The sequence below is a fragment of the Furipterus horrens genome, unplaced genomic scaffold (assembly GCF_987537825.1).
Source record: "Furipterus horrens unplaced genomic scaffold, mFurHor1.1.pri manual_scaffold_3, whole genome shotgun sequence".
NCBI classification, from domain to species: Eukaryota; Metazoa; Chordata; class Mammalia; order Chiroptera; family Furipteridae; genus Furipterus; species Furipterus horrens.
In genome coordinates this window covers 154,271,179-154,286,531 of record NW_028327173.1, presented here as the reverse complement: position 1 = coordinate 154,286,531, position 15,353 = coordinate 154,271,179, and the positions used below count along the sequence as shown (strand labels likewise).

The window sequence follows — 15,353 nt, the reverse complement described above, 5'->3', positions numbered from 1 at the left end:
TTCTTGCTACTGAGTAGACCTCATCCAAAGTATTTTAGGCCAACTTTTACATGTAAAGCTGGCCCAGAGAAGAATTGAAAAGTTCTTTTATTAACTCATTCATATTGTGACAATGTGATTTTACAAAATATTTTTCACCTGAAGTCACTGCACTTTGGGATGTCATTGTCAGATATTATAGAAATATAGTTGTTTTTGTGATAAGAGTGGTTGTTATAAACTTTAAAGTCATTGGTAAAGCCATAGCTGAAGGCAGATTGACATTTGGGGTCTCCAGTTTGCTGGAGTATACAGGTACTTTCTGCAGTGTCACTGGAAGTAGCTCTGTGATTATTGCGTGGTCCTAGATAATAAAATCAGATATGTATGTATATATTTTAGGTGGTTTGGGGCAGAAGTACTTAGTAATCTGTGCTATCAAGATAATACATGCTGATGCTGGTTCATCTAGGGATACTATATTTGAAACCTGGAAAATGATCTTGAGTAGAAAGGTAGGTGGTTTAAGTAGCAGATGGCAGGCAGAAATGTGCACCTGGCGATACCAATTTGAGTCCTTCTTGGTATTTATATTGGTACTCCTCTAATAGAATTAGAAAGCTCTTCTGAGCTTGCAATTGTGCATTTTAGAGATAAGGTTACCATTGCATAGCCTTTCTTTCTTTTTCTTTTTTTTTTACTGCCTTGTTTGATATAATTGTGGAGACATTTTTTGATAGTTTGTCCCCACTAGAGGGAGTTGTAAAACTAGTATTTGTTTACATTTTACAAGTATATTATTGGACTTATTTAGTGGAAATTTCTTGTCATCACCCAAGCAAATCAAAGAAGCAAGTAGTTGAGTATTCATATTATATTTTTCTTTAGCAGTTTATCTAGATTGGGTCTTTGAGTGTTTCCCAGAACATAGAGGTATATTTCAGGAACTGTGACATGGGAACAAAAACATTGAACTCTGGCAGGCTGAAGTTTGATTGTACACAAACAGGTAGAAAAAAGTGTCTTCTAGTGATGACTAAAGGTCATGTAGAAGAAAATAGGTGACGAAAAGGAGAGATGCAGGTTCTGCTGTTGGCCCTGATGCTGTAGCTCACTTTTCATGGGCCTGCCCCTTACCTTCTCTGGGCCTTGGTTTGCTGACTTGCAGGAGAGGCTTGGCTTGGAGGAGCCCCACTGTTCCTTGCAGGTCCTGTGTCTGCACTGCCAGTAGTAGGCTAATTTTGCCATATTTCTTTTTCACATATGTGGCAACCAAGACATTAAAAAATTTAGTTTAACTAATGTAATGGATTTTTTTTTTTTTTTTTTAATCCTGCCCAGAGTATAATTCATCTGCTAAAGTTCTAACTGCCAAGTTATTTGGACCTTTATCAATCCCATATTGGTCCTTTTCAAAGATGTTTTTAACTTGGCTCGTAGGTTAAAATGAAGATTCTGCTCAGTGTGTAGCTGTGAAAGCATAATTTAATAATTCATATTTTAAAATATCAGAATCTTTTCAGCATACTTAGGAGGTAACCTGTTCACAAGGCACGTGAATATTGGCTAGTCCATTTGCGGCTTTTCTGTTGGGGGAAGATGTATTGTATAGTTTGTAATGTGAGAAGTCTTGCTTTCATGAATATTGAGGATTACAGTCTTTGAATGCAGTCTGTTTAGTTAAGTTGAAAATCCTAACAAAAGATTTACATGTTCTCTGCTATACATTTCCCCTTTTTGGATGTTCTACATGGGTTATTGTAGTGATTTTTTTGCTGAAGTCCTTTGAATAAAATGGCCTTATTTTTCCCTTTCTTTTAAGGAAGAATCATGTGAAGGTTTTATAAAACGGTTTAGACCGTACTTTAATAAAAGCCTTAGCGATAGCAAATTATCTTTTTCCTAGGGAAGGTATCTCTTTAATTATTAAACTCAATTGATACACAATAATACCCCACTGAGATTGCATTTGCAACCAAAAAGCAGTTTGATAAATTTGAAAGTAATGAGTAGAATTAAATCTTGTCATTTATAGAGACTGCTATCTTTGCCCTTGAATGTACTTAGTAGTTGGGTGGATCTTTAATGAGGGAAATTTATAGTTTCTAAAATTTTTAATTTGATAACATGCATAAGTTGATCTGGTAATTCTGTGTTTTATGACACAAGGTTCCATGACCAAAAGCAAAATCAATTTGACAGTGAATATGAGAAGGGCACACTTAAAATTTTTTTTCAAATTTTCAATTATAGTTGACATTCAATATTCATTAGCTTCAGGTGTACTACATAGTGGTTAGACATTTATGTAACTTACGAAGTGATTCCCCCCATAAGTCCTGTACCCACCCGACACCATATGTAATTATTACTGTATTATTGACTGTGTTCCCTCTGCTGTGCTTTGCATGCCTGTGACTGTTTCATAAATGCCAATTTGGACTTCTTAGTCCCTTCACCTTTTTCACCCAGTCCACCACGCACCCTCCTTTCTGGCAACCGCCACTCTGTTCTCTGTATCTGTGAGTTTGTTTCTGCTTTGTTTCTTCATTTATTTTGTTCTTTGGATTCTGCATGTAAGTGAAATCATATGGTATTTGTCTTTAGCTTATTTCATTTAGTGTAATACCCTACAGATCCATTCATGTTGTTGCAAATGGTAAGATTTCATTCTTTTGTTATGGTCGAATAATAGTTCATTGTATTTATGTACCACATCTTCTTTATCCAGTCATCTTTTGATGGGTGTATTTAATCCATTTACATAGGTATATATTGGGTTGACCAAAAAGTCTGATTTTTTCCATACTATGGCTCTAATAGAGCTTAGTTGTCTTTAACGTCAAATAATTTTGTTAGATTGTATTCTGAGAGCTGTCATATCAGTGTGCATTTAAAAAAACTTATCAAAATTGGTGAACATTTGTGTAGCCATTTTAATATTGAAGATGGAAAAAAATTACATTTTGTGGCATATTATGCTTTATTATTTCAAGAAAGGTAAAAATGCAACTGGAATGCAAAAAGATTTGTTTGGTGTATGGAGAAGGTACTGTGACTGATTGAACATGTCAAATGTGGTTTGCAAAGTTTTGTGCTGGAGATTTCTCACTGGACAATGCTCCAGAGTTGAGTAGACCAGTTGAAATTGATAGCAATGAAATTGGGACATTAATTGAGAATAGTCAACATTCTACCACGTAAGAGATAGCCAACATACTCAAAATATCCACATCAATAAAATTTTTGGTGAAAATGAAAATTGTCTTCTAGTTTATGGAAAAACCGTATGAATTTTTTGGCCAACCCAATAGTTATTGCCATTTTATTAATTGCTTTCTGATTGTTTTTGTTGTTCTTTGTTTCTTTCTTATCCTCTTGTTCTCTTCTGTAGTGTTGTGTTTGAATTCCTTTATCTTTATTTCTTGTGTGTATCTTGTAGATTTTTGGTTTGTGGTTACCATATGCTTCATACATACCAAGCTATATTTATAGCAGTCTATTTTAAGTTGATGGCTGTTTTAGTTCTAACACATTCTAAAATCACTACCATTTTTACTCACCCCCTCCACATTTATGTTTTTGTCATTATATTTTATTTCTGTGCATGTGTATGTATTCCTAAATTTACTGTTATAATTACACATTATCTTACTACTTTTGCCTTTTAAACCTTTGTACTAGTTTTAGTGTTTGCTATTATGTTTGCCTTTGTTGATGAGAATTTTGATCCACTGCTTTTATTATGTATTTGCCTTTGCCAGTGAGAATTTTTTCTTTGCGTTTTTTTTCTTACTCATATATTTTTTCCTATTCTTAAAGAACTCTCTTTCACAGTTCTTGTAATACTGGTTTGTTAGTGATAAACTCCTTCAGGTTTTTCTTGTTTGGGAAGCTCTTTATTTCTCCTTTGATTCGAAATGATTGCCATGCTTGGTAGAGTAATCTTGTTTTAGGTCCTTGCTTTTCATCACTTTGAATATTTCAGGCCAATCCCTTTTGGCCTGCAAAGTTTCTGTTCAGAAATCAGTTTTATGGGAGCTCCACTGTAGGTAACGAATTGCTTATCTTTCACTGCTTTTAAGATTTTCTCATTGTCTCTAAACATTGGCGTTTTAATTATGGTGTGTCTTGGTGCGGGCTACTTCAGTTTCATATTGTTTGGTACTCTGTGCTTCCTGGACTTGTATGCCTATTTCCTTTGCCAGGTTAGGAAAGTTTTCCATCATTATTTATCCGAATAGGTTTTTATTTCCTAGCTCTGTCCCTTCTCCTGGTACCCCCATGATGAGAATGTTGTTATGCCCGATGTTGTCCTAGAAGTCCCTTAAACTATCTTATTTTTTTTGAATTATTATTATTTTTTTGCTGCTCTGATTGGGTCTTTTCCGCTATTTAGTCTTTCAAATCACTGATTCAGCTCTCTGCTTCATCTAATCTGATGTTGATTCCATCTGATGTATTCATTTCAGTTATTTTATTCATCTCTGACTGGTTCTTTTTTGTTTCCACTTTGTTAAAGTTCTCACTGAGATCATCTATTGTTTCTCTAAGTTCATTGAGCATCCTTATCAGTGTGTTGCACTCTGCATCTGGTAGATTGCTTGTCTTCATTTTGTTTAATTCTGTTTTTCCCTTTTGCAATTTTTCCTGTTCTTTCTTTTAAGACATGTTTCTCTGTCTCATTTTGGCTGCCTCCCTGTGTTTGTTTTTGTGTATTAGATAGAGCTGCTACATCTCCGTGTTCTGGCAGAGTGGCCTTATGTAGTGGGTGTGCTGTTGGGCCCAGTGGTGTGACCTCCCTGTTTCACTTTTAGTGTGCCCTCTGTTGCAGTTGACCCTTGCTTGCTGTTGGCACATCAGTGGGTAGGATTGACTTTCAGGCTGACTGGCTTTGAGGACTGACTGAGACTGTAGCGGACAAGCTATTGTGGGGGGCTGACCCCACAGAGTGGGATTTCCTTTAGCAGGGCTCTGGTGCCCACTGGGTCTCCCTTTGAGTGCGTCATTTGTGGTGCTAATTGTGTGGTATTCTGATGTTGTCTGCAGCTGCTCATCAGGTGTGTTGGTTCTAGGACCTTTAGGGAGGGGCTCTTATGCAGGCCAAGGTCAGGCACTGTCCGTGTCTGGCCCAGGGCCACCTGGTAAAGAGGAGGGCGCACTTTGATCCTGGGAAATGGAAGCCTTGGGGGTGGGATTTTGTTCCTTAATGCCTTATTAGGAGTACTTATTTAGCTTCTGTCTGCTCTAAAGTTATGGAAGTCAAGGAATATGGCCCAGCTATGCCAGAGAACATGGTGGAGAAAGTTCTTGAAGGTGAATGAAACGATTTAAAAATGTTAGCTTATGTATTATTAAATATTTTATATCGCACTAAATACTACAGGGATGCTTTTACTGGTTAATAAGTTCTTATGGATCCATAAACATTCTGAAAAACTTATTGCTTATACTCAAATTTTTTTTATAGATGCTCATTTTGCTAATGCTTTTTCAGTTACACATTTGTGGTGTCACAAAGAAAGCTACATGAGCTGCTTAATTATGGTGTAGCTTTTCTAGCTGTGAGGGGGAAAAATGTACTGTTCAGATGTCCCTGTCGAGGTTCCCCTGAATTATAAGGCTATGTACTTGAATCTCACTGAAGATTTAGAAGAAAACATTCTTTCTGTACAGGAGTCCTTACTTGGTGTAAGTATAAAAGATTTATTTTTGTTATTTCCTATGTAATGTGTGGGGCAGTCTTTTTCCTTAAAGCAGTGATACATAATTATAGACAAAACAGGTTGGACTACTGTAAAAGACTCGTAGATGTTGTCTTAGGAAATTTTGAGTGTTTGTAAAATTACTTTGTTACCTTTCACTTGAGACACATGTCATATACTAATATGTTAAAGTGATCTGTTCCGTTTTTAGTGTTTTTTCTTTTGTGTTTCTTATTCTTTATATCTTTGGGTCAACTCTGATATTACTAACTCTCAAAGTACTTTTCAATTACCCTGCATGAGCAGGTGGCCAATAAATCAAGGCCTGACTTGTTAATATTATTATCAAATAAATTTTGAGATGAAGATAACTTTTCATTGAATAGACTGTTTTTCTCTTGTTTCATTTTTAAAGAGCCAAATGGATTGAGAAAACCTTAAAAAAAATCATCCAGTGAACACTAGAAATATATAAGGGACTGAGGAAGTAACCCCCCACCCCACCTCCTCACACACCTCATTTCCATTCCCACATTTAACTTCACCAAAACTAAGTTAACAATTGGAGCATACCTTTCAGACCTTTCTTTAAATATTGTAATTTAACTTATACCATATGTGTTTTGTTTATGAAAGTTTTTATTATAAATGTAATACTCAGGTATGTTTTAAAGCTACATTTTATTTCTTTTATTGTAATGACAGAGAAAGTAGGGGGGAAAAATCTGTCATACACAGAAGCATCTCATTTTCTTCCTCCAGGGTTTTACACAGAGTATTTAATATCTTTAAAATTCACTCATTGCAAAATTTTATGAAATTAATTTATGTACTGTGGAGGGACTCGGTCAACTTGTTAATTTACCTGGTGCTTAATTTGAAAGAGAAGTCATTATAAACAGTACTCCTACTATTTAGTAATATAATATTTGAATCTGATTGTTACAGTTATATTGTGATTTGAAGAAAGACATTTGCTGATAGATATTAAAATTCAACAAATCAGACCATTCATCTCTATCACAGTTTATCTTGAAACTTGAATTTATTTTATCTCTAGTTTTTATAGGCAGAATGCTAAAGATGTGAGTTTTTTAGAAAAAAAAATTGGAAAGCAAAGTCAAATACTTGTAGTTGTCAATTTTTGAGTTCGGCTTTTGAGAGTGCTAACTATAGAAACTGAATCTTATAGCTCTCTTTTTACTCAACTGTTTTACAACAGCTGAGTATTGTATATCTTTTCATCGTTGGATTTAGATGGCTGTCTACTAATTAGTCACTTCCCAAGAGGTTTTTGTCACATTATTAAAGCTTTCAAGGGCTTCTAGGCCATCTGCTGCTGCTGCTATTCTCACTACCTGGGCAAAGTATGTCGGGCTATTCAGATACCCTGGGGGGAAGCCTGATTACCAAGCCCCCAAGGTCTGGTTTCTAGTAGAACATGATTCTGAGACTCAAGTCCACCCTGTGATAACATAATATAGTGATTGTACCATTATTACAACTTGCTGTGCTTTCATAAAGAAGTTTTAAAATTGTGATGTAAGGTATATTGAAATCCAAGACCTTTGTGGGAAAAAAAGTAAAGACTTCTTATTAATCCTGAAATTATCTATTCCTCTCTCCCCAAGTGAAATGATGAACATAATTCATGTGAAATTTAAGACACTTATTGAATGTAGAAATTAGGAACTTCTTTGGCTTCTATAGTCAGTTACTTTTTCCAGTGCTGCTTTGGTTTGGCGTCTAGTTTTTAAGTCAGTGTGATATTGGTGCTGCCTTTCTGTCTCAGTTGCAGCAGTTACTCACAGACCTGCCTCATGACATGCTAGACGATGACCTGTCCTCCCCCGAGCTCCACTATTCGGACTGCAGTGAGGATGACGCAGAGGGAGGGTAAGGACGTGGAGTCATTTTCATTTGTGTATTACAATTCTGTAAGTGTCTGTCTTTTGATTCTGTGCAGGTAACAATAATGTATGTGATTATAAAATTGTGGACTGATTCTTAAACTTGTAGGTCAAGGTTGGAGGGAAAACCTCTAAAACTCTTAGGGTTCTTTGTGATATCTATGTCCAATGAATGATAGGCTCTAAATCTAAAGTGTTGATTTTTCTCAAGACCTCATCGTTCTGATCAATTGGAGATGAACTGGAATGACCATCAGGTGCTGCCTAAATCTAAAAGTGTAAATGTGAGTATCTGGTGTGACAATGATTTTGATGAGGGTGGGACTAGATCTTGGTGCTTTTGTCTTACTCTTGTTGTCTAATAGAACTATAATGAGATTCGGGATATATATATTGGAGAGAAAATTGGCAATGGCTGGGAAGAGAATCAAAGTAAGACGGAAGACCAGCATCCTGGGTTTCATCTGGAAGAAGGTGAAGATGAAGACAGAAGTGGTTATAGTCCTCCGAGTAAATATGAACAGACTGATTTATATCACCTTCCTGAAAACTTTAGGCCATACACCAAAGGTCAGAAGCAGGAATTTAATAACCAACCAGCCAATGTCATTAAATTTGCAGATCCTCAAAGGAATCATTTTCAGGTATTATAAGAATTTGACTTTAAAGAATTTGCTTATATGTGCCCACACATAGGTGTGTATTTAAGAAACGTATGTAAGTGCAATAGGAAGATTTATTTTAAGTGTAAAAATTTCTGAGTGCATTAGTTCAGGCTCATGCTGAATTAATCATGCTGTTTTCTGTTTACAGTCTAATGAAACCATGATCTTAAGTCAGATTTTAAAATAGAGGCTTTTATGAAAACAGTTAATTAAACATTAAAAGTTAACTTTGTTGAGGAATAACCATCCTCATTTGCTGCTGCTTCTGGCTTCTACTATTTCACTATGCTTCATTGAGAATCTACATCCAGTTATCTTGATATATAGTTTTAAAGTGGTAAATCTATATAGATGACTATTTAATTGCTGTGACTTTCTAGTTTACCACCTCATAGCAAATTTTAGGTCGAACACTTCAAAGCTGATATCTGTTTTGTGATGATATAGCAGTAGACAGGATGAATGCTAAGGAAAGAAACACTTTAAAAAAAAACAAACCCTGGCCGAGTTTAATGAAGTAAGACCTTAGGATATGGTTAGCTGTTTCTTAGAGTCTCTTAATGACAATGAATGCCTTGTTTTGCCAACAGCTATTCTGTGTCACCCAATGACAGGATGATTTGTTTTTCTTTTAAGGTAGTCATTTTCTTTTCTATTTCTGTAAATAGTTTCATTCCACAGAAGTTACTGAATACTTATTACATATGAAGCATTATAACACATGTTCTTATTATTGAATATGTGTACTTTTATGTTCCCAAGCTGTTGGCAACATCTAAATCATTCTTAAGTACTTCTGTACAGTCTTACTGAAATTCTTCAGTGTTATTTATGCAGTTGGCTCATTATATGCTCAAAAGTACAATTAAGATGTGTGAAATTATGTTTTGCAGACTTTCAATTAACTGTTAAATAACAATAAGTGATTTTAAAGCAAAGATGTATGTATAAAATTTGTAAATGTACCACAGTACGGTTCTGTAATGAAATTAAGCTAATTCAGATAATTTTTGAGGAAGAGGCCAAATCCTAATGGTCAATTTTATTTATCATCTTATAATAGCAATTCGGTACATCACACGTCCCCAGTTGTCAAGTGGTGGAACCACATACAGTGACATACAAACCTTATCAGGCTCTTGCTCAGAACAGTGACTCACCAACCCAGGAGATAGCAGGAGGTGACACATTTGAAAGTCTGCAACAGCAATTTTTAGGAGCGAATGAAAGTATGTATCACGTTTCTATTTATTTGTTAACATGATTAGGGAATTTTAAACATTTTAAGCATGTTCAAGAATTATCACTTTTGTAAGTATGGTAATTGAATTGTGGTTGGGTTTTTAAAAGAGCCCCAGTGTTAGCGGTATATCCTCAAGTATAATATGTATTTATGAATAAACTGATATGAAGTCTAGGGTTTACTTCGAGTACTATGGTGGTGAGGGGTGCTGTTGGGAGGGGATATAGATAAAGCAAGACTCTGGATGTGCGTTCCTAATCGTTGAAACTGGGTGATGAGTTCATGGGATTCATTGTGCTCTTTTTTTCTACTTTCTTGTGCATTTGAAATTTTCCATAATAAAAAACTAAAATAAAATTTTCTCAGCTGTACATTTGAGTCATCGTACTTGGTTAAGACTTCTCATTAGCTTTATGTTTTTCTAACTGAAGTCTAATTTGGAAAATGAAATATAGTTGTCCCTTCACTCCTAGATTTTTCGTTATATAGAAATATAATTTAGTAAATGAGTCACAATCATCGAGATATTTTCTTTTGATTTGTAGAGTTTTAGTGTAATAATTAGACAATTCTGACATGAATTACTTAATGTTCAGAATTTAAATTAGTCTCCTATCTCAAGTTTAGCGGTGTGGCACTTGCCAAAAAAGGTTTTGGGACTGTATATGTGTAAATATGAGAATGAGAAAAGTGCTACTAGAGCATGTTGAGGACAGAAAACACCCAACACCCCAAATCAAAACTTGTCCTTTGCCCTGAGTTAGTGTTTTCACAGATCCAGCTTTCACTGCCATACTCTCTGGCATGTGAATAACTTTTTGTGTCTGTTGAAGAAACAGTGTGATTCTAGTGTGTGGCAGCAAGTTTTATTTTTTGTTACTCTGACATTTAAGAAGCGGGGATCTCTCCCTTCCTCTCTCTCTAAAAAGCAATGAAAAAAATGTGCTCGGGTGAGGGTAAAAAAGAAAAAAAAAAAGCAGCACCAAAGGGAAAGTCATATGAGATATTCCCGGTTTTCCCAGGGCTGCACTGAAGAGAACAGCAGGCTCATGCTTTAACTTCATAGCATGGGTCCCACCATGCCCTGGGGCTGTGGACTCTCCTGCCCTCCAGCGAGTCAGAGCAGGCATGGGGTGGCTTCTCTTTGATTATAAGTTACCGTGGAATGAAGAGATGAGGAGTGGACAGTGTGTGTCAGAACTGGTCTCAGGCTGTATAAATCAGCACCCAGCAGTGGCCCTGGGTCTCAGTCCCCGTGATCAGTTGGTTGTTCTGCAAATATAACCTTGTATCACTTTCTTAATCTGCATTTTATTAAGCTGATTTATTTTCTGTTTAAGTCAGTTACACATTTGCCAAATTTGACATTTGGAAGGCAATTAAATAACTTAATGGTATTGCCAGATTTAGTGATTACAGCTTCTTAGTAACAAGTAGTTTCAAAAAATGACTTTGAAGAGAGGTGTGGCATGTACCCTGTGTTTATTCCTGGGCTAGTGCTGTTCTAAGGCCTGAGAGGAGTTTGACTTGTAACAAAGTTTTCAGTCTTCAATTTTTTGGGTTTTAACCATATCTCTTTTTTAAAAGAGGCCTGCTTCGTTTGCTGGCAACTAGGAGCATTGATCTAGTAGAAAAGGAATAGTTGTCCTGGTGTAGTTGAACCATTATCTTTCTCCTATGAATCATTTTTTCCTTTTTTACCCCAGCCATTTTTAAGTGGTCCCTAAAATGACTTTAATCATTTCTGAAAGAAGACCTCAAAATCCTTTGTTAGTCTCGTCGTCGTCGTCGGCAGCCGTCCGTCTCGAGAGACGATGGTGTAGCTTCTTAAGAGTCTATCTGCACCGCCGAGAATGGCTGTGCAGTCCAACTCGGGAGTGACACGGTATCTGTCTCCTCCCGTGTTGAATCGACATCTTGTGATGACGCTGAAGCTACAGAGCCTGGGCAGGGTAATATGGAGGGTCTGCTGTTGCCCATGCAGCAGACCCCCCCTCTCTTCGCAGCTGAAGGGTCCAAGGGAAAGACGGAGTCAATACAGCTTGGCTTCAGGTGCGCCGCAGGAGTTGCCGGTGTTGACTACAACATCAAACCGCCTTAGGGACTCCGGCTCCGGATTTTCTGTCGGAGTTTACTCCCTTAGCCTTTCCCCTGAAGAGGTATGCCGCAAGGCAGCGGAGGGTTTTTGGAGTTAGAGTTTTCCTTCTCTGATGTGCCCTGACTGGAAGATCGAACCAACGACACTTAGCTCGCAGGCCGACGCTCAATCCACTGAGCCAAACCAGCCAGTTTGTTAGTCTATTTACTAATTTATTCAGCAGTTAAGTGCCATCATAAATATGAATTTAATGTAATCCCCATTCTTGCTTATAATAAAATATTTTTAGGAGGACATCTAGATGTTTTCTTTAAAAATGGCTTTAGGGAAGCTGGTGTACTTATTTTTCAATTTTATGAGAGCATCGAACTCTGTTCTGTTGTAATTGGTGTCAACGTAAGAAACGTCCAAACCTATAGAGAATTTTTAAGAGTTTATTTGAGCCAAACTGATGACATATGCCGGGAAGCCTATGTTGTCATGTGCTCTGGAGAATGGCAGTGTTGCAGCTTATTTTATACATTAGGATCAAAGGGAAAGCCGTAAGGGACGTAAGGAAGGTGCGTGCAATCCATTAGTAGTAGGTTAAGGAGGTGGAGGGAGGAAGCATAACAGGAAAATCTCTAGGATTGGATAGGAGGGAAAATGGAGAAACACATACTTCTCTCACACTGGTGGGTACAGGATGGTTAATAATCGACACAGCACATAGAGAGGGTATGTGGGCAACAAGAGAGCAATGAGGGCTTCTGTGGGGTTGGGCTCTGGTGCCTGTGGTTGCGCCTTGGAGGGGCAGGACAAGAAAATTAGTCTGACATTTCAAAGGAATGTTGTCCTAGAGGCATAAGAACAGTGAACAGGGCTCACTTAAGGTAAAGGTTGACTCTTGCTAATGCTGCTATGGGCCTGGAGTGTGACTACCTGCTATGACCTACCAAGTAGGAATTGGTGATCAGATCTCCCTGTGTGGTTCCTTTTAGTCAGAGCTTGTCAGGCCTGCCACGTGTTCCCCTGAGCTTGTCAGGTTTATTGCCCAGTCCCTTTTTCATCACATTGGTAGCAATTCATTTTTAATTAGCCAAAACAGCAGTGATTAAGGGTTATACTCTAAACCAGAGACCACATAAAAGACAAGTTTTACAAAATAATACTCATTTGTACTACATGAAGTACTCTGGTATGTTCCGTTATAGTCTATCTTTCTGTGTTTTGTTTTGTTTTTTTAAGAAATACTGTTCACAATCCACTGAATTGTTTTCATGATACTCTAATGAGCTACATCCACAGTCTGACAAACACTGCCTTAAATGACCACAAATTTATATTTTGGTATTCTTTTATCTAATACATTGTTTTTAATTCCAAATCAGATGCTGCAGAAAATATGCAGATTATTCAACTTCAGGTTCTTAACAAAGCAAAAGAGAGACAACTAGAAAATTTAGTTGAAAAGTTAAATGAAAGTGAGCGTCAAATCAGATATCTGAATCACCAGCTTCTGATAATCAAAGGTAAGGTAATGGCTGTTGTTTATGAGGTACACTAGAGAGAGATATCTTGTTTCCAGAACCTTATTTTAAATATGAAACTTAGAGAGTTGGTGTACTTGGTCAGAGGGATCATAGTAAGTTAGTCAGAAGGAAACCAAACCCAGGATTTTTGACACCTTTCCTTGGAATACTTCTCTCCTGAACATACTATTTTGAGGTCCTCATCTTCTCCATTTTCTTCCTCTTCTCTCTGTTAGACTTTTAGAATCAATGTACATTACTTAACTAGGCTGATAGCATTCTGCATTAAAAGATGTTGATTAATTTATTTTGGATGAAGTATTACAATTCCCAGAGAGACCTGTGTTTAATTTGCAAGACCTTTTCTGAGTGTACAAATTAGCATAATGTTTTAATCCAGGTAAGAGTTAGTGATCTGGAACTCCTTTAGGTGTGCCAAAGAGAAAATGGAGCCATGCATGGGAGAAGCACATAGAGAAAATAGATTCAAATTATAATTGCTGGCTGTTCGTGCTTTCTCTAGTTTTGGTCAATGTTGAACTTGCATTTATAGACTGAACTCCAGCTCATTTCAAATTTAATTGACTGTGATAAAAGGTCTCTTTCTGTAATGCTCATAAAATTTGTTTTGAGAGAACTTGTGGGCTGTCATGAAAATTATGTGGGAAGAATTTAAGATTAGGTAAATTTAAGAGTTCCACTTCAAGTATGTATAAAAAGTAGTTAGTCCTCAGATTCCTTTTTTGATTCAGGTTTGTCGCATCTCTGTAGCTTCTCAAGTAAACAGATGCTAAAATCATTGTTAGGAAATTTTTTGGTCCCCAAAGGGATACAGTAAGATTTTTGAAGGAAGTGGCCCTGGCTCTCTAAATTGTTGTGGTGTCACTCAGGCATTCTTTTTTGGAACTTCCCTAGTTTTCTCTAAATCAACTAAAGTTCATTATCTGAATTAAATTGAATGCATCAACATTTATATGTCATATAGATCTGATATTTGATAGAGATTATGACAATTGGGCTTCCTTTACAGCAACATATTATTTATACAAACATTTTTAATGTCCTAGATGAAAAGGAAGGTTTGACCCTCAGCCTTCGAGAATCACAGAAACTCTTTCAGAATGGAAAAGAAAGAGAGATACAACTTGAAGCACAAATAAAAGCACTAGAGGCCCAAATACAAGCATTGAAAGTCAATGAAGAACAGGTAAACTTTAAAAAAAATCCTCCCCTGAAGATATAATTATTGATATTAGAGAGAGAGGGAAGGAGGGAGGGAGGAAAGAAAAGCGAGGGGAGGGACGGGGAGAGAGAGAGACATAGAGTTGTGAGAGAGAAACATTGATCAGTTGCCTCCCGTACGCATCCGGACTGGGGATCGAACCAGCAACCTAGGTATGTGTGTGCCCTGATCGGGGATAGAACCCGCAGACGTTTGGTGTATGAGATGATGCTCCAAATAACTGAGCCACTGGGCCAGGGTGGTAAATATTTTATTTTAATTATGCTAAAAAGTTAATTACTTTTTACCATAGATGAGAAGTTTACTTACGTAACTTTGGGTACAATAGGACTAAACTGAGAAGAACCGTGAGGTTTATGCCTTTTTCCACCATAAGCCTGCTGCTCTTTTCCTTGCTTTGGAGGCCTCGCGCTCTCATCCACCCAGTTGGCGGTACACCAGGAATCTGGCGGGGACCTCCGCTCTCTGTTCCCCTCGTCTACTACGTTCTGTCGAATCTCCGCATTTCTGTTCCTAAGTCCCTAATTTGAGATTTTCCCATCTGTTGCAAAAGTCTCTTACTAGTCTCTGTTCCATTATCCGTCCTCCAAAGTCTCTCTTATGGTCATCTGAGTAATCCTCACTCTAAAACACAGTTCTGATCATGTCTTTCCCTTGCTTAGAGCTTTTCAGTGACCCTGCTTTACCTGGGGGACGAAGTATGGCATCAGGATGACCCTCTGACCCTGCCTGTCTCATCTCTTACTCTCCTCACACTCAAGTCCGTGTGTTGTTTTCCTGTACTTACACGTGCACAAAACTTGCCACGGAACACTGCTACTTGATTAACAAGTCCCTGTTCATGGCTTTTTCTCCCCAAGTCTCCCCTGCTCTCCTCCCCAAACCACTACCTAGCAATTCTCAGACGCCAGCGAGGTTTCGAAGAAATCATCAGTTCTGACACTGTCTACAACAGCTTCAGACTCCAGCTGTCATCTGAGGTCGTTACCTGTACTTCTG

At 37.3% G+C, this 15,353-nt stretch overlaps 1 protein-coding gene across 1 annotated transcript in view; it reads left to right on the top strand.

Moving 5' to 3' along the window:
- Positions 1-15,353, top strand: part of CEP152 (centrosomal protein 152) — a 90,140-nt gene that overhangs the window by 8,943 nt on the left and 65,844 nt on the right. The window contains exons 3-8 of the mRNA XM_090270573.1: positions 7,477-7,580; positions 7,806-7,878; positions 7,960-8,238; positions 9,323-9,488; positions 12,971-13,111; positions 14,179-14,318. Of these exons, the coding sequence (XP_090126699.1) occupies positions 7,477-7,580; positions 7,806-7,878; positions 7,960-8,238; positions 9,323-9,488; positions 12,971-13,111; positions 14,179-14,318 (903 nt within the window). The remainder of the gene's footprint in view (positions 1-7,476; positions 7,581-7,805; positions 7,879-7,959; positions 8,239-9,322; positions 9,489-12,970; positions 13,112-14,178; positions 14,319-15,353) is intronic.